The sequence below is a fragment of the Coregonus clupeaformis genome, unplaced genomic scaffold, assembly GCF_020615455.1.
Source record: "Coregonus clupeaformis isolate EN_2021a unplaced genomic scaffold, ASM2061545v1 scaf0089, whole genome shotgun sequence".
NCBI classification, from domain to species: domain Eukaryota; kingdom Metazoa; phylum Chordata; class Actinopteri; order Salmoniformes; family Salmonidae; genus Coregonus; species Coregonus clupeaformis.
The window spans coordinates 202,900-226,669 of NW_025533544.1; the positions used below are offsets into that span (position 1 = coordinate 202,900).

The 23,770-nt window shown below is 44.1% G+C and overlaps 2 protein-coding genes across 2 annotated transcripts in view; both read right to left on the reverse strand.

The window, feature by feature from the left end:
- Positions 1-229: 229 nt before the first annotated feature.
- Positions 230-11,182, reverse strand: LOC121554467 (ankyrin repeat domain-containing protein 46). The gene is made up of 5 exons (XM_041868065.1): positions 11,072-11,182; positions 7,079-7,164; positions 2,871-3,127; positions 2,203-2,361; positions 230-1,777 (listed from the first exon to the last, which is right to left on the reverse strand). Exons 2-5 carry the CDS (start codon positions 7,130-7,132, stop codon positions 1,561-1,563), a joined length of 687 nt encoding a protein of 228 aa, XP_041723999.1. The 5' UTR covers positions 7,133-7,164; positions 11,072-11,182; the 3' UTR covers positions 230-1,560.
- Positions 11,183-18,050: 6,868 nt separating this feature from the next.
- Positions 18,051-23,770, reverse strand: part of LOC121554194 (collagen alpha-6(IV) chain-like) — a 91,501-nt gene continuing 85,781 nt past the window's right edge. The window contains exons 36-40 of the mRNA XM_045213215.1: positions 23,329-23,475; positions 22,901-23,017; positions 21,737-21,928; positions 21,205-21,491; positions 18,051-19,038 (exon numbers count right to left, since the gene is read on the reverse strand). Of these exons, the coding sequence (XP_045069150.1) occupies positions 18,781-19,038; positions 21,205-21,491; positions 21,737-21,928; positions 22,901-23,017; positions 23,329-23,475 (1,001 nt within the window). The 3' untranslated portion in view covers positions 18,051-18,780. The remainder of the gene's footprint in view (positions 19,039-21,204; positions 21,492-21,736; positions 21,929-22,900; positions 23,018-23,328; positions 23,476-23,770) is intronic.

Consider the following 23,770-nt stretch of genomic DNA (forward strand, 5'->3'; position numbering starts at 1 on the left):
TCATTTGTAAGACATTAAAGTTGTCAATTCCATTTTGCATTTGTATTCATTGTGCATCCAAGTTTCATTTTGGATTATATACTGAATGAACACATCAAAGGATAACTGGTAATTAGAATTGTATACATGATTAATACATTTTACACATCAAATGATAGATACATACCTTCAATGTTGTTCTACAAGATAACAGACACAGAACAACATAACAAAACGTTTAACTACATGGTTTACAGTATGTGTGAGGATGGATTTATTTGACAGAGTAAAACATAGCTAAAAATATAATGTTATATTTGACATAATCTTCATGCAGGCGTTGTAGTACACAGATTCATAACAAGGTCATTTTCAGCACACTCAGCTGAACAAACCTAAAATACAGAAAATAAAATATATTAATTTGTCTTTTCTTTCAAAGGCACACAATAAAAGGTGCTACTCTATAGTTCTTATTGTACTTGACTTGGTGATGGAAGAGGGACAAACCTCACTTCCCTTTTATATTATATTCCCATGCAACTCTACACTAGCCTGTTCCCAGAACAGTTTGTGCTTTTGATAACTCCATTGCTCTCATTATCAAGCCATGACATGACAGTTCCATTAAGGAGTTGGTAAGAGATCAGAAACAGACTGAAACCCAGGATAACTCCACACACTTTTTGTTGTATTTCCGTTGGGTTTTTGTTCCTTGTAAGATTCCACACAACAGTTATAGCCTGATTAGCATTATTATGGAAATTTGCAATGAGCGTGGGGGAAACTGACTTGAGTTGAAACGGTAAGAATGGAAATAAAACAAAAATATTTACTTTGAAAGAGGATTTGACCCTGTACTTTAAATCACTTAACAAATGCGGCCTTTTCAAAACAATATTAACAGAAATAGAAGATAAACAAAATTCTTATACAAAAATAATAAGAAAAAACAAACAGAAACTATAGCAATCTACAGCTTGTAACACCACACAACACAGAACAATTCATATTGTGACAACATTAGGAAAAAGGTCCACAATGCAACAGTTTCTTCATATAGAGCTGAATACTGTCAAAACTAAATTAGACATGGAATGTTCTGAAACCTAATATTATTATGAAACTGCATGTAAGAAATTAATATTCCATTTTTTTAGGGTTATGCTTTAAAAGCGGTCAGTATTCCAGAAAGAAAAAAAGATAGTCACGTCACTGGTCAATATTTGGTCGATTTAGTCATTTTTGTCATACGAATTAATGACACATGAAATGATGTGCGTTCTCATTCATAACTGGCCACGATGAGAAAACGTTCAAAGCAAATAACATATAAACACATACATAAGTGCAGGTAATGAAGACTGCAGCTGCATCCATGACTGAGTCCCGATTCCCCTGTCCTTCTCCCCAAGTGTGCAAGGATTTCACAACGGTTGAATCCAGCCAACATTTACACCACTCCTACGCTTTTTAAAATCCATAAAAAGGGGAAGTGTGCAAGTGTACACTTCTGGACAAGGGTGGATAATCGGGACGTAGCCCAAGCCAACTTTCAACCTCTATCCATCCACCCTTCCCTCAGTGTACCAGCTCCAGCTGGCTAGTGGAGAAAGGTAGCACCCCGCTGACGTAGTAAGCGATGCCCAGGGAGAGCAGGCCGATAACCACCAGCAGTAGCAGAACCCTCCAGAAGCCCATGTCCTCTACAAACTCCTGCCAGGTGGTCCTGAAGCTGGACAGGACTCCCTCCCTGTTCTGGAGGTTGGGGTTCAGCAGGGAGTGGCTCTCCATTGCGCTGACAGGGAGAGAAAGTAACAACCCAGTGTTAGCTTACATGCCATGACACAGTGACATGACTTGATTATAGATAGCTAGATAGGATAGATGGATACCGATTGATTTCCAGCTTAGAGTGGGTGTAACGGAGTTAAGATCATGCTGTTAGTGAACTCCACAGTTCGAAATGTCACCAATCACGTCGCTGAATTGCTAGCTTTTCGGTGGCACAAAATTGTCAAGCGGGCAGTCAAGTGTGTTGGCGTGGCAGAGTACGCGACATTAAGTACCGGTAAGGACTTGAGAGGGAGGGAGCTATACTGTTAAGCAGAACAGTAATGCCTGTAACATAGGCTCCCCTGTTGAATCCTTTCACCTCTACTTCCTGCCCTCTCCTCCCCCTCTTCCGCACCTCTCTCATCCACTCCCCCCACCACTCCTCACCTCTCGCTCTCAGCCATCTGCATGGTCTCCAGTTTGGAGTGGGCTCCTCTGTTGAATCCTTTCACCTCCTGTTCCTCTAGGCCCTCCAGCAGGCGGATGGCGTCCTTGTTCACCCCGCGCCTCTTGGCCAGCACCAGAGGAGTGGACCCGTTGTGGTTACTGGGAGAGAGAAACACACAATGTAGCATGAAAATGTTCAAAACATGGGTACCAGCAGTGTTTGGGATACACATTGACCCAATGGAGTGGACTGTTGGACCAATGTGTATATTTGAAAATATAATAGGGTGACCTAAAACCCTGTTGATCGTTCACCTTGGGAAAATAACCCCTGCCTTTACCCCTCAGTCCCCAACTGTTAAACAGTCTCTACGCCCCCTCACTCCCCTCTCAGGCCCCAAGCCAACTGTTAAACAGTCTCTACGCCCCCTCACTCCCCTCTCAGGCCCCAAGCCAACTGTTAAACAGTCTCTACGCCCCCTCACTCCCCTCTCAGGCCCCAAGCCAACTGTTAAACAGTCTCTACGCCCCCTCACTCCCCTCTCAGGCCCCAAGCCAACTGTTAAACAGTCTCTACGCCCCCTCACTCCCCTCTCAGGCCCCAAGCCAACTGTTAAACAGTCTCTACGCCCCCTCACTCCCCTCCCAACCCTCAGCCCTTCACTCACCAGATGTCTATCTTGAGTCCGTTGGACACCAGGAACTGGATGGTATCCACGTGTCCACAGAGGTGTAGCGCTGTGTTTCCCTGGTAGTCTGTAGCCAGGAGGTCCGCCCCAAACTTATGGAGGAACCAACAGATGTCCACGTTCCCCCTGGCGGCCGCTAGGTGCAGGCCGGTACGGCCCCGGTTGTCCCGTATGTTGGGGTCACAGCCCGTCTCCAGGAGCCTCTTGGCGAAAGGCAGGTCCCCGTCGATGCAGGCCTGTAGTTAGGGATTGGTCATTATTTAAGCAGGTATGCCATTGAGAACACATTCTCTTTCACGATAACATCCCGGGATGAGAGATTAATATAGGAGTTGATTGATGATGTCTGTACTGATTCAGAGAATAAGGGAATTGATTAATTGACCCTAGCAACGTTAAACTTTAATCGATTCTGAAGAACTGGGGTGTATTCATGAGAGCACACCGTAGCAAAACGTTTTGCAACCGAAACAAGAGTTTCTAATTGGGCAAATTCAGGTAGGTCCATCCCTGTTTGCTTCTGTTTGGTTCCTACACTGTTGCCCAATGCCAAACCGAACTCTAGACTCTACACACTTGTGGAGATCTAAGAGGATTTGACAGGTGTCAGCGTTAGCACACTCCGCCAACCCTGATGTTCTAGCAGTATCTGAATCCTGGCTTAGGAAGGCCACCAAAAATTCTGAAATGTCCATCCCCAACTATAACATTTTCCGTCTAGATAGAACTGCCAAAGGGGGTGGAGTTGCAATCTACTGTAGAGATAACCTGCAGAGCTCTATCATACTATCCAGGTCTGTGCCCAAACAGTTTGAGCTTCTACTTCTAAAAATCCACCTTTCCAGAAATAAGTCTCTCACTGTTGCTGCTTGCTACAGACCCCCCTCAGCCCCCAGCTGTGCCCTGGACACCATATGTGAATTGATTGCCCCCCATTTATCCTCAGAGTTCGTACTGCTTGGTGACCTAAATTGGGATATGCTTAACACCCCGGCCATCCTACAATCCAAACTAGATGCCCTCAATCTCACACAAATTATCAACGAACCTACCAGGTACAACCCTATATCTGTAACCATGGGTACCCTCATAGATATAATCCTGACTAACTTACCCTCTAAATACACCTCCGCTGTCTTCAACCAGGATCTCAGCGATCACTGCCTTATTGCCTGCGTCCGTAACGGGTCCGCGGTCAAACGACCACCCCTCATCACTGTCAAACGCTCCCTAAAACACTTTAGCGAGCAGGCCTTCCTAATTGACCTGGCCCAGGTATCCTGGATGGATATAGATCTCATTCCGTCAGTAGTGGATGCCTGGTTGTTCTTTAAAAGTAATTTCCTCTCAATCTTAAATAAACATGCCCCATTCAAAAAATACAGAACTAAGAACAGATATAGCCCCTGGTTCTCCTCAGACTTGACTGCCCTTGACCAGCACAAAAACATCCTGTGGCGTACTGCATTAGCATCAAATAGCCCCCGCGATATGCAACTTTTCAGGGAAGTTAGGAACCAATATACCACAAGCAGTCAGGAAAGCAAAGGCTAACTTTTTCAAACAGAAATTTGCATCCTGTAGCACTAACTCCAAAAAGTTTTGGGACACTGTAAAGTCCATGGAGAATAAGAGCACTTCCTCCCAGCTGCCCACTGCACTGAGGCTAGGAAACACTATCACCACCGATAAATCTACAATAATCGAGAATTTCAACAAGCATTTTGCTACGGCTGGCCATGCTTTCCACCTGGCTACCACTACCCCGGCCACCAACTCTGCACCCTCTGCTGCAACTTGCCCATGCCCCCCCCGCTTCTCCTTCACACAAATTCAGACAGCTGATGTTCTGAAAGAGCTGCAAAATCTGGACCCCTACAAATCAGCTGGGCTAGACAATCTGGACCCTTTCTTTCTAAAACTAGCCGCCGAAATTGTCGCAACCCCTATTACTAGTCTGTTCAACCTCTCTTTCGTAACGTCTGAGATCCCCAGAGATTGGAAAGCTGCCGCGGTCATCCCCCTCTTCAAAGGGGGTGACACTCTAGATCCAAACTGTTACAGACCTATATCCATCCTGCCCTGCCTTTCGAAAGTATTTGAAAGCCAAGTTAACAAACAGATCACCGACCATTTCGAATCCCACCGTACCTTCTCCGCTATGCAATCCGGTTTCCGAGCTGGTCATGGGTGCACTTCAGCCACGCTCAAGGTCCTAAACGATATTATAACCGCGATCGATAATAGACAGTACTGTGCAGCCGTCTTCATCGACCTGGCCAAGGCTTTCGACTCTGTCAACCACCACATTCTTATTGGCAGACTAAATAGCCTTGGTTTCTCAAATGACTGCCTCGCCTGGTTCACCAACTACTTCTCAAATAGAGTTCAGTGTGTCAAATCGGAGGGCCTGTTGTCTGGACCTATGGCAGTCTCTATGGGGGTGCCACAGGGTTCAATTCTTGGGCCGACTCTTTTCTCCGTGTATATCAATGATGTCGCTCTTGCTGCTGGTGACTCTCAGATCCACCTCTACGCAGACGACACCATTCTGTATACATCTGGCCCTTCATTGGACACTGTTAACAAACCTCCAAACGAGCTTCAATGCCATACAAAACTCATTCAGTAGCCTCCAACTGCTCTTAAACACTAGTAAAACTAAATGCATGCTCTTCAATCGAACGCTGCTGGCACCCGCCCACCCGACTAGAATCACCACTCTCGACGGGTCTGACCTAGAGTTTGTGGACAACTACAAATACCTAGGTGTCTGGTTAGACTGTAAACTCTCCTTCCAGACTCACATAAAGAATCTCCAATCCAAAGTTCAATCTAGAATCGGCTTCCTATTTCGCAACAAAGCCTCCTTCACTCATGCTGCCAAACATGCCCTCGTAAAACTGACTATCCTACCGATCCTTGACTTCGGCTGTCATTTACAAAATAGCCTCCAACACTCTACTCAGCAAATTGGATGTAGTCTATCACAGTGCCATCCGTTTTGTCTCCAAAGCCCCATACACTACCCACCACTGTGACCTGTACGCTCTTGTTGGCTGGTCCTCACTACATGTTCGTCGTCAAACCCACTGGCTCCAGGCCATCTACAAATCACTGCTAGGCAAATCCCCGCCTTATCTTAGCTCATTGGTCACCATAGCAGCACCCACCCGTAGTCTGCGCTCCAGCAGGTATATCTCACTGGTCATTCCCAAAGCCAACACCTCCTTTGGCCGCCATTCCTTCCAGTTCTCTGCTGCCAATGACTGGAACGAATTGCAAAAATCTCTGAAGCTGGAGACTCTTATCTCCCTCACTAACTTTAAGCATCAGTTGTCAGAGCACCTTACCGATCACTGCACCTGTACACAGCCCATCTGAAATTAGCCCACCCAACTACCTCATCCCTATATTGTTATTTATTTTGCTCTTTTGCACCCCAGTATCTCTATTTGCACATAATCTCTTGCACATCTAGCATTCCAGTGTTAATACTAATTGTAATTATTTTGCACTATAGCCTATTTATTGCCTTACCTCCATAACTTGCTACATTTGCACACACTGTATATATATTTTCTGTTGTATTTTTTGACTTTTTACCCCATATGTAACTCTGTGTTGTTGTTTTTATCGCACTACTATGCTTTATCTTGGCCAGGTCGCAGTTGTAAATGAGAACTTGTTCTCAACTGGCTTACCTGTTTAAATAAAGGTGAAATAAAAAAATTAAAAATAAAAATAAAAATATGGTGAAACGTCCATCTAACCTATCAGAGGGCAAGTGGAGCTACTACCAGATTGCTTATGCTTGTCAAATCCTCTCAGTACATAGGGCGTAGGGGTCAATTTGGGACGGAACCCCCTTGTCCAGGACATTAGGGTTGTCAAATCCTCTCAGTACATAGGGCGTAGGGGTCGATTTGGGACGGAACCCCCTTGTCCAGGACATTAGGGTTGTCAAATCAAAAACACATTTTTATTTGTCACATGCACCGAATAAAACAGGTGTAGAATTTACAGTGAAATGCTTACGTACGAGCCCTTTTCCAACAATGCAGAGTTAAAAAGTATGAAAAATTATCAAACAAAAAAAAGGAAATAGTAACACAAAAACAATAACGAGGCTATATACAAGGAGTACCGGTACAGAGTCAATGTGCAGGCGTAGACATCTCCCCTACCTGGAGCAGGGGAACGGAGGTCTGCGACGAGTCATTGATGAAGACATAGGACATGTCCGAGTGGGTGTCCGAAAATTCCAGCGTACCTGAAGAGGGGGATGGGGGGGGGGAGAGGGGAAGGGTAGCAAGAACAGTGGGAGGGAGGCAGAGAGGGAGGAAATGAGAAATGGAGATGAAAGAGTTTTATTAGTTAGGACTATGTACAGTGCCTTCAGGAAGTATTTACACCACTTGGCTTTTTCCACAATATTTTGTGTCACTGGCCTACACACAATACCCAATACTGTCAAAGTGGACTTGTATGTAGAATTTTTCTACCAATTAATTAAAAATGAAAAGCTGAAATGTCTTGAATCAATAAGTAGACAACTCCTTTGTTATGGCAAGCCTAAATACATTCAGGAGTAAAAATCTGCCTAACAAGTCACATACAAAGTTGCATGGACTCCCTCAGTGCAATAATAGTGTTTAACATGATTTTTGAATGACTACCTCATCTCTGTAGCCTACACATACAATTATCTGTAAGGTCCCTCAGTTGAGCAGTGAATTTCAAACACAGATTCAACCACAAAGAACAGGGAGGTTTTCCAATGCCTCGCAAAGAAGGGCACCTATTGGTTGATGGGTAAAAAATGAAAAAAGCAGACATTGAATATCCCTTTGAGCATGGTGAAGTTATTAATTACACTTTGGATGGTATATCAATACACCCAATCACTACAAAGATACAGGCGTCCTTCCTAATTCAGTTGCCGGAGAGGAAGGAAACCGCTCAGGGATTTCACCATGAGGCCAATGGTGACATTAAAACAGTTACAGAGTTTTATGACTGTGATAGGAGAAAACTGAGGATGGAACAACAACATTGTAGTTACTCCACAATATTAACCTAACTGACAGAGTGAAAAGAAGGAAGTCTGCACAGAATAAAAATATTCCAAAACATCCATCCTGTTTACAATAAGGCACTAAAGTAAAACTGCAAGAAATGTGGCAAATAAATTAACGTTATGTCCTGAATACAAAGCGATGTTTGGGGCAAATCCAACACAACACATCACTATCTACAGTTGAAGTCGGAAGTTGACATACACTTAGGTTGGAGTCATTAAAACTTGTTTTTCAACCACTCCACACATCTTGTTAACAAACAAGGACATATACATATAGGACATATACTTTGTGCATGACATAAGTAATTTTTCCAACAATTGTTTACAGACAGATTATTTAACTTATAATTCACTGTATCACAATTCCAGTGGGTCAGAAGTTTACATACACTAAGTTGACTGTGCCTTTAAACAGCTTGGAAAATTCCAGAAAATTATGTCATGGCTTTAGAAGCTTCTGATAGGCTAATTGACATAATTTCAGTCAATTGGAGGTGTACCTGTGGATGTATTTCAAGGCCTACCTTCAAACTCAGTGCCTCTTTGCTTGACATCATGAGAAAATCAAAAGAAATCAGCCAAAAATGTGTAGACCTTCACAAGTCTGGTTCATCCTTGGGAGAAATTTCCAAACGCCTGAAGGTATCACGTTCATCTGTACAAACAATAGTACGCAAGTATAAACACCATGGGACCACGCAGCCGTCATACCGCTCAGGAAGGAGACGCGTTCTGTCTCCTAGAGATGATCGTACTTTGGTGCGAAAAGTGCAAATCAATCCCAGAACAGCAAAGGACCTTGTGAAGATGCTGGAGGAAACGGGTACAAAAGTATCTATATCCACAGTAAAACGAGTCCTATATCGACATAACCTGAAAGGCCGCTCAGCAAGGAAGAAGCCACTGCTCCAAAACCGCCATAAAAAACCAGACTACGGTTTGCAACTGCACATGGGGACAAAGATTGTACTTTTTGGAGAATTATCCTCTGGTCTGAAGGAAAAAATATAGAACTGTTTGGCCATAATGACCATTGTTATGTTTGGAGGAAAAAGGGGGCTCTTGCAAGCCGAAGAACACCAACCCAACCGTGAAGCACGGGGGTGGCAGCATCATGCTGTGGGGGTGCTTTGCTGCAGGAGGGACTGGTGCACTTCACAAAATAGATGGCATCATGAGGAAGGAAAATTATGTGGATATATTGAAGCAACATCTCAAGACAGATCAGTCAGGAAGTTAAAGCTTGGTCGCAAATGGGTCTTCCAAATGGACAATGAATACTTCCAAAGTTGTGGCAAAATGGCAAAGGACAACAAAATCAAGGTATTGGAGTGGCCATCACAAAGCCCTGACCTCAATCCTATAGAAAATTTGTGGGCAGAACTAAAAAAGTGTGTGCGAGCAAGGAGGCCTACAAACCTGACTCAGTTATACCAATCAATTTTCAATCAATTTTATTTTATATAGCCCTTCTTACATCAGCTAATATCTCGAAGTGCTGTACAGAAACCCAGCCTAAAACCCCAAACAGCTAGTAATGCAGGTGTAGAAGCACGTGTATACCAGCTCTGTCAGGAGAAATGGGCCAGAATTCACCCAATTTATTGTGGGAAGCTTGTGGAAGGCTACCCGAAACGTTTGACCCAAGTTAAACAATTTAAAGGCAATGTTACCAAATACTTATTGAGTGTATGTAAACTTCTGACCCACTGGGAATGTGATGAAAGAAATAAAAGCTGAAATAAATAATTCTCTCTACTATTATTCTGACATTTCACATTCTTAAAATAAAGTGATTATCCTAACTGACCTAAAACAGGGAATTTTTAATAGGATTAAATGTCAGGAATTGTGAAAAACTGAGTTTAAATGTATTTGGCTAAGGTGTATGTAAACTTCCGACTTGTAAATGAGATATTTCTGTATTTCATTTTCAATAAATGAGCACACAAAATCTACAAACATGTTTTTACTTTGTCATTATGGGGTATTGTGTGTTGATTGGTGAGACTTTTTTTTTGTTTTTTTTTAATCAATTTTAAATGAGGCTGTGACATAACAAAATGTGTAATAAGTCAAGGGGTATGAATACTTTCTTTAGGCACTGTAGCTAGAGCTAACACTAGGTAGGTAGCTAAGCTAGCTCTTCTTATCACAAATGAGCAGAGCGTTATTATTACCTACTTAAATCTTTGAAAACTACAGTATTACAAAAGGCATACCCTGAATCAAAGTTCACTTGGCCAATAATATTTGTATAACTAAACCAATATTTTTATAACTAAACCAAGATAGACCACAGCCTGTCGTTTGCAATTGGAACAAATGAGCCACAGTGGGCAGAACAAGCAAGGAGTGGGGCAGAACCAAGAACGAGCTAGCGAGATCCTATTGGCGCGTTCTGGCATCATCTGCATATTTCCGTTAGTGAACGCCTTCTCTGAAGTGCGCGTGTGCAACAACTCAATTCGCCTTTGCACTCTTAAACAACGCGATTTTTTACAACTTCAGCAAACGGTTAAAGTTTACAAACCTTAGGAAACAGAAAACTGTATTGAGATCAAATGTTTAATCGATGAGAACATTTGCAGATGTTAGCTAGCTATCTGGCTTCTGTCCGTGGCTAGATATTTTAGCTATGTAACGTTAGATTACTTAGCTAACTAGTTTACTAGTTGGCAATTGGCTATTATGAAAACACATACTCAACACAGTAGCTACCATTATTGACATCGAATCGTTTCATGATCCAAGATACCCAGCTAGTTAACTTAGCTAGCTAACTACTTGGCCCCGTATAGCTCAGTTGGTAGAGCATGGCGTTTGCAACGCCAGGGTTGTGGGTTCGATTCCCACGGGGGGCCAGTATGAAAAAAAATGTATGCACTCACTAATTGTAAGTCGCTCTGGATAAGAGCGTCTGCTAAATGACTAAAAATGTGAAAATGCCAGATAAGCTAACAAAAAGATGCTAGCGAATGCTAGCTAACGCACTCGTAATAACGTGACTATAAGCAATTATCGAGCTTATCCAACACATTAAAACAGTCGGAAAGCATATTATACCACATCTTCAGTTCTTGGGGATGATATTTACCTGTTAATGTGTTCCAAATCAGACGACAAAGTCAAAACCCTTTTCTGCAAAGTGGTGATGTTGAACAAGCTCTTATTTTACGATGACAGTTTTGCGCAAACCGCTTTACGGCAGAGGATGGCTCTCAGAATCTGACCAATCAATCTGCTTTCCGGTAAGGCCTAACAGTTCGTCTTTTTATTATGGAAAGGTCAATTCATTTAAAAATCAGTTGACCTAGCCAGACTTGTCCATTAATATAATGCATGATGGAATTCAACATAAAAACGTACGAAGTGAGTGCTAAAGGGCGATAGTCATTTATTTCAGTTACCTTTGCTTTCTTGGGTACAGGAACAATGGTGGACATCTTGAAGCAAGTGGGGACAGCATTTATTTCACTGTGGATTTTATTGTACTTTTTTAAAGGTAACCTTCACACTTGAAGGCAGTATGATTAATTTACTATTTTGGTCAAGAATCACAAGGTTTTGACAAACACTTTAGCCTAAAAATATCAAATCACAATGTATTTACATTTTATTTAACGAGGTCTCAACATGCTTTACAATAATAATAATAAAAACGGTTTTTACAAGAAGTTTGTCTTACGTGATGCAACAGATCCCATCCAGTGGCAGTCTTCAAAATGTCCCCCAACCCCAACCCCGGTTTAAAACTATTGATGGTGGTCCTCTGTAGCTCAGCTGGTAGAGCACGGCGCTTGTAACGCTAAGGTAGTGGGTTCGATCCCCGGGACCACCCATACACAAAAATGTATGCACGCATGACTGTAAGTTGCTTTGGATAAAAGCGTCTGCTAAATGGCATATTATTATTATTATATTATTATGGTGTTGGTCAGAGGTTGATGATCAAATATGACCAAGGACGGACTGGGACCAGAAATCAGCCCGGGCATTTCCAACATACGCCCCATTTTTTCCCTTGAGGCCCCCACATCAATCTATTTTTTTCCTCTAGGCACCCATTATAAGCCAAATAATTATCACATTGCACAAAACCACCCCAATTTAAACAGGCCCAATGTCTGGCTATGCCCCCTCACTCCCCTCCCAACCCTCACCCCCTCGCTCACCAGATGTCTATCTTGAGTCCGTTGGACACCAGGAACTGGATGGTATCCACGTGTCCACAGAGGTGTAGCGCTGTGTTTCCCTGGTAGTCTGTAGCCTCAAGATGCTTCAAGATGTCCACCATTGTTCCTGCACCCAAGAAAGCAAAGGTAACTGAAATAAATGACTATCGCCCTTTAGCACTCACTTCTGTCATCATGAAGTGCTTTGAGAGGCTAGTTAAGGATCATATCACCTCTACCTTACCTGACACCCTAGACCAACTTCAATTTGCTTACCGCCCCAATAGATCCACAGAAGATGCAATCGCCATCACACTGCACACTAGCCTATCCCATCTGGACAATAGGAATACCTATGTAAGAATGCTGTTCATTGACTATAGTTCAGCATTCAACACCATAGTACCCTCCAAGCTCATCATTAAGCTTGGGGCCCTGGGTCTGAACCCCACCCTGTGCAACTGGGTCCTGGACTTCCTGACAGGCCGCCCCCAGGTGGTGAATGTAGGAAACAACACCTCCACTTCGCTGATCCTCAACACCGGGCCCCAAAAGGGTGCTTGCTCAGCCCCCTCACGTACTCCCTGTTCACCCATGACTGCGTGGCCACGCACGCCTCCAACTCAATCATCAAGTTTGCAGATGACACAACAGTAGTAGGCCTGATTACCAATAATGATGAGACAGCCTACAAGGAGGAGGTGAGGGCCCTGGGAGAGTGGTGCCAGGAAAATAACCTCTCACTCAACCTCAACAAAACAAAGGAGCTGATCGTGGATTTCAGGAAATAGCAGAGGGAGCACACCCCTATCCACATCGACGTGGCCGCAGTGGAGAAGGTAGAAAGCTTAAAGTTCCTTGGCGTACACATCACTTACGATCTAAAATGTTCCACTCACACAGACAGTGTGGTGAAGAAGGCGCAATAGCGCCTCTTCGACCTCAGGAGGCTGAAGAAATTTAGCTTGGTCCCTAAAACCCTCACAAACTTTTAAAGATGCACAATTGAGAGCATCCTGTCAGGCTGTATCATCGCATGGTACAGCAACTGCACCGCCCACAACCGCAGGGCTCTCCAGAGGGTGGTGCGGTCTGCCCAACGCATCACCGGGGGCAAACTACCTGCCCTCCAGGACACCTACAGCACCCGTTGTCACAGGAAGGCCAAAAAGATCATCAAGGACATCAGCCACCTAAGCCATGGCTGGGACCGAAAGACTGAAAAACAGCTTGTATCTCAAGGCCATCAGATAGCCGGCTTCAACCCGGTTACGCAACCCTGCACCTTAGAGGCTGCTGCCCTAAATACATAGACTTGGAATCACTGGCCACTTTAATAATGGAACACTAGTCACCTTAATAATGTTTAAATCATGTTTGCATACTGCTTTACTCATCTTATATGTAAAACTGTATTCTATTCTACTGTATTTTAGTCAATGCCACTCCGACATTGCTCAATCTAATATTTATATTACTTAATTCCATTATTTTACTTTTAGATTTGTGTATTGCTGTGAATTGTTAGATACTACTGCACTGTTGGAGCTAGGAACACAAGCATTTCGCTACACCCACAACAACATCTGCTAAATATGTGTATGTGACCAATAACATTTGATTTGATTTGATCTGTATTGGTGGTCTATAATTTAGTTAAATTTTTCTCACATAATCTTAATCATTCTTCTTAATCTGAGTAAATTGTAATACTTTATTTCAGTGTGAACACAAGAATACACATTTCAGACTCATTCAATTCTGTTGTTTATCCTCTGAGGAAAATGTAGCACAACTACATAATCATTGTAGGCACTTCAGTTGTACATGTAAAATGTGGATTCGTATGAAACATAAATTGTTCAGGTTCTCAAAATTCCTTTTAAGATGGTGGAATTTATTTAACATCTGAGGACAGTGACAAAAGAGTGACAATAAAAATGTTTTTATCCATTTGTGTCATTCCTAAAAGAATCATAGAAGTATTTCCATATAAAAACATATCCCCACCAAAAAATGTCAGTTCCTATCATTGAATGTACAGACCAGCTTCCCCAAAATGTATTTGTAAATAACCTTTGAACCAGCGGATACATACTGTGAAGTAAAAATAATTATAATCTAGATTACAGACAAAACAACGACAAATTAGGAAAAATAATGTACTCAGGGCTACCAACGAGAGATGGGCCTTTTGATAGACATAGTAGACATAGTGGTACCTTTAACATCAATTCAGCGACAATGGACGCGTTCCAGGCCACCTACATTGCAGGTGTTGCATTGCATCAACCGCCAACCAATGGTTGTGAGCCACCTCATCGACTGCGAAGTCAGGCATCAATCAGATTGCTAGATCATATAAAGTGGTCAGCTGATATGTTAATCACCTATTCAGGTGTTGTGAGATCTGGTAGGCGTCTGTAATGTAGTCAGCTCTGGAACCTAATGTAGTCAGCTCAGGAACCTAATGTAGTCAGCTCTGGAACCTAATGTAGTCAGCTCTGGAACCTAATATAGTCAGCTCTGGAACCTAATGTACTCAGCTCTGGAACCTAATGTACTCAGCTCTGGAACCTAATGTAGTCAGGTCTGGAACCCAATGTAGTCAGCTCTGGAACCTAATGTAGTCAGCTCTGGAACGTGGCCATTGACAAGACAGGCTGAGGACAGCAGTTAGGGACTACCGGAACACAATAGGCCTTAACGTTGATAAAATGTATAGTAAGCTTCTGTACAATAACAAACATACTAACAAAGACTGTGTGTGTTTGTTGTTAGTTTGTGATTCCTTCCAAGTGGTTATTGTGTACTTGTATGTTTTGGCTTGAGTATGGGGGGTGGATTTTTATGTTGGTCACAAAACATGGAGAGTAGATAGGCTAACGAGGTGAGAAGATTGAATGAGTGAAACCCTGAAGAATATGACAGTTTTAAATAAGTACGAAGCCACTTGAATGAGTTGGTGCATCGTACTATCAGCTCAGTCAACCATTCCAGTCAGTGAGAGCGTTGTAATAAAGTAGCAGTACTCTATATCTGTTTCCGCTCACAGTGTGGACCCCGAACATTTGTGTTTGTAAACAAAGAGGTGGGTCTTGGGCAAATGTAATTGCCATTAAGCAACTTTAATTTGACATTTTAGTAATTTAGCAGACGCTCTTATCCAGAGTGACTTACAGGATCAATTAGGGGTAAGTGCCTTGCTCAAGGGCACATGGGCAGATTCTTCACCTAATCGGCTAGGGATTCGAACCAGCGACGTTTCGGTTACTGGCCCAACGCTCTTGTGGTATCCTCTCCGCTCTGTGGCAGTTACAGAACATTTGCATTTCAAGTGCCACCCCTTAACACAACTACCAGGGTCTCACTGTAATCATGTGCGTTTGGTGTCGATGATTTGTGTGGCAGCAGTGAATTGAGGAGCTGATAGGTTAGTTTCTGTGGTGGTGGTGAGAATCTATATCTTCACCCATCGTCGCTGTAGCTAAACTGAAAAGGCACACATTTGATTGACAAGTCAAACGTTACAGATCTGATTTACCGGCACAGACTGACTGACATTTTATATTTGACCCATTATAGGAATTCACATCAGTGCAATACATTCACATACACATAAATGGGCTCTTATTACTTTTTGTTTTTCAAGTGATTCGTCATTGGATGATGTTACCTCACTCTATCTGTCACGGATCCCCCCGGTACTGCTGCTCATTCCGTTCACCAGTTCCGGAGGTCTACGTCACCGGCCTTCTAGGCGTCACTGACATGGATCATTACCACCAACCCCGGACTGCCTTGTCTCATTACACACATCTGGTTCCCATTCCCCCTGATTAGTATGTGTATATATATGCCCTCTGTTCCCCATTGTCCTTGTCGATTATTGTCCCATGTCCGTTGGTCTCGTGAGTACCGTATATTGTGCTCTTGTTATTTCGGGTCTCGTCCCGTGTATGTATTTATAGGTTTACACCTCGCTCTTTTGTTTGGGTTACATCCCTGTGTTATATATACGTGGTTGTTTTGGGCTTCGTCCCCATTGTTGTTATGACGTACCTTGTGTTGGGTGGAGTAATAAAAGCCCGCTTGTCTTCCTATCATTGTACAACGTGACACTATATCTATGCCATTCATTCTAATATTTTAAAATGCTTTTTTCCAAACTGTTGTCAAGTTGAGTCCCGGAGTAGGGTAGCATAAAAAAAATGACATATTGGTTTCCAATAGGATCACAAGAACATATCATAATAGACTCTTACTTTATCTCAGACATCGAATATATAATCAGTGTGTGTTTGAGAATACAAGCGGTTAGCTAGCAGTAAATAGGTACAGTTGAAGTCGGTAATTTACATACACCTTAGACAAATACATTTAAACTCTGTTTTTCACAATTCCTGACATTTAATCCTAGTAGAAATTCCCTGTCTTAGGTCAGTTAGGATCACCACTTTATTTTAAGAATGTGAAATGTCAGAATAATAGTAGAGTGATTTATTTCAGCTTTTATTTCTTTCATCACATTCCCAGTGGGTCAGAAGTGTACATACACTCAATTAGTATTTGGTAGCATTGCCTTTAAATTGTTTAACTTGGGTCAAACGTTTCGGGTAGCCTTCCACAAGCTTCCCACAATAAGTTGGGTGAATTTTGGCCCATTCCTCCTGACAGAGCTGGTGTAACTGAGTCAGGTTTGTAGGCCTCCTTGCTCGCACACGCTTTTTCAGTTCTGCCCACACATTTTCTATAGGATTGAGGTCAGGGCTTTGTGATGGCCACTCCAATACCTTGACTTTGTTGTCCTTAAGCCATTTTGCCACAACTTTGGAAGTATGCTTGGGGTCATTGTCCATTTGGAAGAACCATTTGTGACCAAGCTTTAACTTCCTGAATGATGTCTTGAGATGTTGCTTCAATATATCCACATAATCTTCCTTCCTCGTGATGCCATCTATTTTGTGAAGTGCACCAGTCCCTCCTGCAGCAAAGCACCCCCACAGCATGATGCTGCCACCCCCGTGCTTCACAGTTGGGATGATGTTCTTCGGCTTGCAAGCCATTCCATTTTTCCTCCAAACATAATGATGGTCATTATGGCCAAACAGTTCTATTTTTGTTTCATCAGACCAGAGGACATTTCTTCAAAAAGTACAATCTTTGTCCCCATGTGCAGTTGCAAACCGTAGTCTGGCTTTTTTATGGCGGTTTTGGAGCAGTTGCTTCTTCCTTGCTGAGCGGCCTTTCAGGTTATGTCGATATAGGACTTGTTTTACTGTGAATATAGATACCTTTGTACCTGTTTCCTCCAGCATCTTCACAAGGTCCTTTGCTGTTGTTCTGGGATTGATTTGCACTTTTCGCACCAAAGTACGTTAATCTCTAGGAGACAGAACGTGTCTCCTTCCTGAGCGATATGACGGCTGCATGGGCCCATGGTGTTTGTACTTGTGTACTATTGTTTGCACAGATAAACGTGGTATCTTCAGGCATTTGGAAATTGCTCCCAAGGATGAACCAGACTTGTGGAGGTGTACAATTTTTTTTCTGAGGTCTTGGCTGATTTCTTTTGATTTTTCCATGATGTCAAGCAAATGGGGCAGTTTGAAGGTAGGCCTTGAAATACATCCACAGGTACACCTCCAATTGACTCAAATGATGTCAATTAGCCTATCAGAAGCTTCTAAAGCCATGACATTTTGTAGAATTTTCCAAGCTGTTAAAAGGCACAGTCATGTAAACGTCTGACCCCCTGAAATTGTGATACAGTGAATTATAAGTGAAATAATCTGTCTGTAAACAATTGTTGGAAAAATTACTTGTGTCATGCACAAAGTAGATGCCCTAACCAACTTGCCAAAACTATAGTTTGTTAACAAGAAATTTGTGGAGTAGTTGAAAAACGAGTTTTAATGACTCCAACCTAAGTGTGTGTAAACTTCCCACTTCAACTGTTTGTATAGCAGGTCTCTCAGGTTTATGACTGTAGTTGTTGTTGTTGTTATGGTAGAGAAGGTTTCTGTCCCAAATGGCACCCTATATACACAACTTTTGACCAGAGGCCTATGGAGCCCAAGCCATAAGTAGTTAACTATATAGGGAGCCATTTGGGACGCTGCCAGGAAGGGCAAGCGGTTCAGTGCGGTCCGAAGGGTTGGTTTGCGGTGTCACTAGGTAGCCTTGAATGTTTTCAGACATGTAACCATAGTAATGAGAAAACACCCAAATAAAGACACATACAACAGTGCAGTAGCTATAGCAACACTGTCAGTGATATTCTAGTGCAGAGCAATCAACACCAAGACCCCACATCTCTCCATCCCTCCCTCCCTCTCTCGCTCTATATCCATCCCCCTCTCTCTAACATCGATATAAGGGCATCATAAACCCACAGAAGTGCCCTCGTCGGTCCTTCAGGACGCCCTTACACCCCAAGGGAGACCCTCAGATGAAGCAGGGGGGAGCTCAAATTCTGTCATAATTAATATTTAGTTTTTTAAATATTTTTTTTTACCTCCTCTCTTTTTCTTTCTGAGAAGTAATCATCACCCTCTCCTTTGTTTCAGTCTCTCTGTTTTCCATTTCCCATATCTTCTCTCTATCTCTCTATCTTTGACTCTTCTCCCGGCTACAAAATCTTGCTGCAGACCTGACAGCGACTGACTCTGCTGAGTTGGTTGCCTCCCTTCAGCGTGTCCATCGGAGGGGGGTTGAACTCCCGGTTAGGCTCCACCGTGGTCAGCCAGAAGCTGTACTTGTTGGCAAAGAAGTGGCAGGTGCCCTTGGCCCCGTTACACTCGATGAAGGGAGTGGCGCGGAAGTCTTCCAGACAGGACCCGGGTGAAACCAGGGACTGGCCTCCACCCTCTGCCCCGGCAGCAGTGTGCTGTATGGGGGGAAAGAGAGAGGGAGAGGCCCAGACAAGTGCTGTGTGTTAGTTTCACTATGGTGGTTTAGACTGGGGTTATTGTGTGGTGAAATAACAAAAATACATTTTAGTTACAAATATTGGCCGGGATTCAATCCGAGGCGCACAGTGCCGTGCCTGATACTCCTGAGTGGCGCAGTGGTCTAAGGCACTGCATCGCAGTGCTAACTGTGCCAATAGAGATCCTGGTTCGAATCCAGGCTCTGTCGCAGCCGGCCGCGACCGGGAGACTCATGGGCGGTGCACAATTGGCCCAGCGTCGTCCAGTGTAGGGGAGGGAATGGCCGGCAGGGATGTAGCTCAGTTGATAGAGCATGGCGTTTGCAACGCCAGGGTTGTGGGTTTGATTCCCACGAGGGGCCAGTATAAAAAAATATGTATTCACTAACTGTAAGTTGCTCTGGATAAGAGCATCTGCTAAATGACTAAAATGTAATGTAAATGATATTTAAAGGTAATTTACGATTGAGCCGAGATCCGCAGCGTTTACCATGAATGTGATCTCTGAGAATGTGGATATACAGTGAAGGAAAAAAGTATTTGATCCCCTGCTGATTTTGTACGTTTGCCACTGACAAAGACATGATCAGTCTATAATAGTAGGTTTATTTGAACAGTGAGAGACAGAATAACAACAAAAAAATCCAGAAAAACGCATGTAAAAAATGTTATAAATTGATTTGCATTTTAATGAGGGAAATAAGTATTTGACCCCTCTGAAAAACATGACTTAGTACTTGGTGGCAAAACCCTTGTTGGCAATCACAGAGGTCAGATGTTTCTTGTAGTTGGCCACCAGGTTTGCACACATCTCAGGAGGGATTTTGTTCTTCTCCTCTTTGCAGATCTTCTCCAAGTCATTAAGGTTTCGAGGCTGACTTTTGGCAACTCGAACCTTCAGCTCCCTCCACAGATTTTCTATGGGATTAAGGTCTGGAGACTGGCTAGGCCACTCCAGGACCTTAATGTGCTTCTTCTTAAGCCACTCCTTTGTTGCCTTGGCCGTGTGTTTTGGGTCATTGTCATGCTGGAATACCCATCCACGACCCATTTTCAATGCCCTGGCTGAGGGAAGGAGGTTCTCACCCAAGATTTGATGGTACATGGCCCCGTCCATCGTCCCTTTGATGCGGTGAAGTTGTCCTGTCCCCTTAGCAGAAAAACACCCCCAAAACATAATGTTTCCACCTCCATGTTTGACGGTGGGGATGGTGTTCTTGGGGTCATAGGCAGCATTCCTCCTCCTCCAAACACGGCGAGTTGAGTTGATGCCAAAGAGCTCGATTTTGATCTCATCTGACCACAACACTTTCACCCAGTTCTCCTCTGAATCATTCAGATATTCATTGGCAAACTTCAGACGGGCCTGTATATGTGCTTTCTTGAGCAGGGGGACCTTGCGGGCGCTGCAGGATTTCAGTCCTTCATGGAGTAGTATGTTACCAATTGTTTTCTTGGTGACTATGGTCCCTCCCAGCTGCCTTGAGATCATTGACAAGATCCTCCCATGTAGTTCTGGGCTGATTCCTCACCGTTCTCATGATCATTGCAACTCCACGGGGTGAGATCTTGCATGGAGCCCCAGGCAAAGGGAGATTGACAGTTATTTTGTGTTTCTTCCATTTGCAAATAATCGCACCAACTATTGTCACCTTCTCACCAAGCTGCTTGGCAATGGTCTTGTAGCCCATTCCAGCCTTGTGTAGGTCTACAATCTTATCCCTGACATCCTTGGAGAGCTCTTTGGAATCTGATTGATTGATTGCTTCTGTGGACAGGTGTCTTTTATACAGGTAACAAACTGAGATTAGGAGCACTCCCTTTAAGCACTCCTACCTTCCAAACAGCGATTATTTTCCCTCATTAAAATGCAAATCAATTTATAACGTTTTTGACATGCGTTTTTCTGGATTTTTGTTGTTGTTATTCTGTCTCTCACTGTTCAAATAAACCTACCATTAAAATAATAGACTGATCATTTCCTTGTCAGTGGGCAAACGTACAAAATCAGCAGGGGATCAAATACTTTTTTCCCCTCACTGTATTGCCTTTGAAAGGCGCACTGTCAACAGTATTCTACAACGCACCGTGGATTGAATCTGGCCTTAATCCCGCATCACTCACCATGAGGAAGGAGTACCCGATCCAGAGGGACCTCCAGCCAGCAGGGCAGGTGGGGATGGTGAGGTCCTGTGAGTGGACGGACACAGCCTGGGACATGGCCTCGCACACGGAGCACCTGCTGATGTACTGGCTGATGGCCTCCTCTCCCACCGGCATCATGGGGATGGGCGCCGTGGTGGACAGCCAATAGGACTTGTCGTTGCGGCTGGCGTAGTAGCAGATCTCGTTGGGTGTGCAGTAAAGGAAGGGGACAGTGCTGAAACGGGGGAGGCAGGAGCCCGCCATACCTGGGGGAGAGGGGATAGAGAGAGGAAGGGATGGATAGAGAGAGGAGGGGAGGGGATAGAGAGAGGAGGGGAGGGATAGAGAGAGGGGAGAGATTGAGATATATATATATATATAAGCTTTCTGCAAGTTTTGTAGATCGCTCTGCATGCCCGAATCCTAGAATTGCTTATGTTGCCTTTTTTTGTGTGTGTGTGTGTGTGTGTGTGTGTGTGTGTGTGTGTGTGTATGTGTATGTGTGACTCACCGAGGTCCTGGTTGTGTGCCTTCTCCTGCCCCTCTACGTACAGCAGACTGTATCCCTCCCAGAGCCGGGCCATGCCCTGGGGACACATGGGTACCTGGTTGTTCTGACTGTGTTTCACCAGGGTGAAACCAACACTCCTGCTGCGGACCACACTACCAGGGGGACCCTGCAGACCAGGCTTACCAGGCAGACCTGAGGGGGAGGGGAGAGGAGAGGGGGGAGGGGAGAGGAGGGGGAAGGGGAGAGGAGGGGGAAGAGGAGAAGAGAGGGGGGAAGAGGAGGAAGAGAGGAGAGGGAGGAAGAGGAGGAAGAGAGGAGAGGGAGGAAGAGGAGAAGAGAAGAGAAGAGAAGAGAAGAGAAGAGAAGAGAAGAGAAGAGAGGAGAGGAGAGGAGAGGAGAGGAGAGGAGAGGAGAGGAGAGGAGAGGAGAGGAGAGGAGAGGAGAGGGAAGAGGAAAAGAGAGGGGGGAAGAGAGGAGAGGGAGTATGTAAGTACTTCATGTTAAAATGTTGGGTAACACTTTACTTAAAGCCTCCAGCTATAATGCATTATGATGCAGTTATAGAGCATTGTAAGACTTGACATGTATCGACATCTCTCTTTCTCTCATGCGCACGCATGCACGTAACTTTGTTTGTTTTCACTGTATTAAACTAAGCATATATAGCCTAGTTGATTTGATGATGTTTAAATGTTTAAGATGAAATGGTGCTGGAATAGTGGAGGCAGTGCTCCTGTTGTCTTTGTGCTGACCTTCGGTAACTCTGTGGTTCTAAATCAGTTGTTGTTTAGTAAAATAATGTAATGTCGAAAACATTAACTTGTTTGACCGTGTTGCAGGTCATCCAACTGTTTGTTACGTGCAATATTTGCTTTGTGGACTTCACCTGACAGATGTTGCTCTCTGGTTTTGTGAAGAAACAAACGTATGTGTCACTGTGTGACTGTTGTGTTTTTGTTGTCACAGCCTTATTGTATATCACGGTGGCGTATGAACTAATGGGTTATAGAGCAAACAACGCAATTATCACAACATATGTTGTAATATGGCTTTTTTTACTGGCTTGGCTTCCTCAGTGACTTTACCCACACACCTCTACTGACTGCTGGTCCCCACAAGTATAGTTAAACACGTACACACACACGTACACACAGAAACACGTACCTTGTGATCCGGTAGGTCCAGGGAAACCAGGAGAACCAGGGTCTCCCAGAGGTCCATCCAGACCTGACCCTCCGTTCCTCCCCAGCTTCCCCACCGCACCGGGCCTGCCTTTAGGACCTAGAACAAAGGAGGAAGATACGCTTAGAATACTGATCTAAGGAAACTTAGATAACTACCTTATGGTTGAGGTTAGGATTGGATGAAGGTAAAGCTGAACCTAGATCAGGGATAACTAAGGGTAACTTTGGTTAGCCTAGACTCCACACTAACTGAATCCATCACAACTGTTTTGAAGCAAGTAAAATGAGTGTGGATTCCAGTCTAAACTTTGGTGGGTACAAATCACATTTTCTTTGATACAGTCCAGTAAGCTACTCTACTCACGACCTCTGCCTAGCAGGCCAGGCTGTTCCCAGTAGGTTACTCACCCCCTCTGCCTAGCATGCCGGGATTGCCTGGTTCTCCCACTGCCCCTGGAGCTCCTTTGGGACCAGAGCCTCCCATGTCTCCATAGGGAGTCGGGATATCCGGGATATCTAAAATCATACCTCGGGCTCCCTTACAACCAGAAGTACCTAGAGGGACAGATGATGGGGGAGGATGGGAGACAGAGGTGTGGGGAGGGAGGACGGGAGACAGAGGTGAGGGGAGGGGAGGGAGGATAGGAGACAGGTGAGGGGAGGGAGGATGGGAGACAGAAGTGAGGGGAGGGAGGATGGGAGACAGAGGTGTGGGGAGGGAGGATGGGAGACAGGTGAGGGGAGGGAGGATAGGAGACAGGTGTGGGGAGGGAGGATGGGAGACAGAGGTGTGGGGAGGGAGGATGGGAGACAGAGGTGTGGGGAGGAAGGATGGGAGAGAGAGGTGAGG

Coding starts and splice junctions, on each gene's coding strand:
- LOC121554467 (XM_041868065.1), bottom strand. CDS start 7,132: ATGTCCTATGTCTTCATCAATGACTCGTCGCAGACCTCCGTTCCCCTG. Junction 2,362..2,870: donor GGACTCAAGATAGACATCTG/GTGAGTGAAGGG, acceptor TCTCTCTCCCAG/TAACCACAACGGGTCCACTC. Junction 1,778..2,202: donor CAGATGGCTGAGAGCGAGAG/GTGAGGAGTGGT, acceptor TCTCCCTGTCAG/CGCAATGGAGAGCCACTCCC.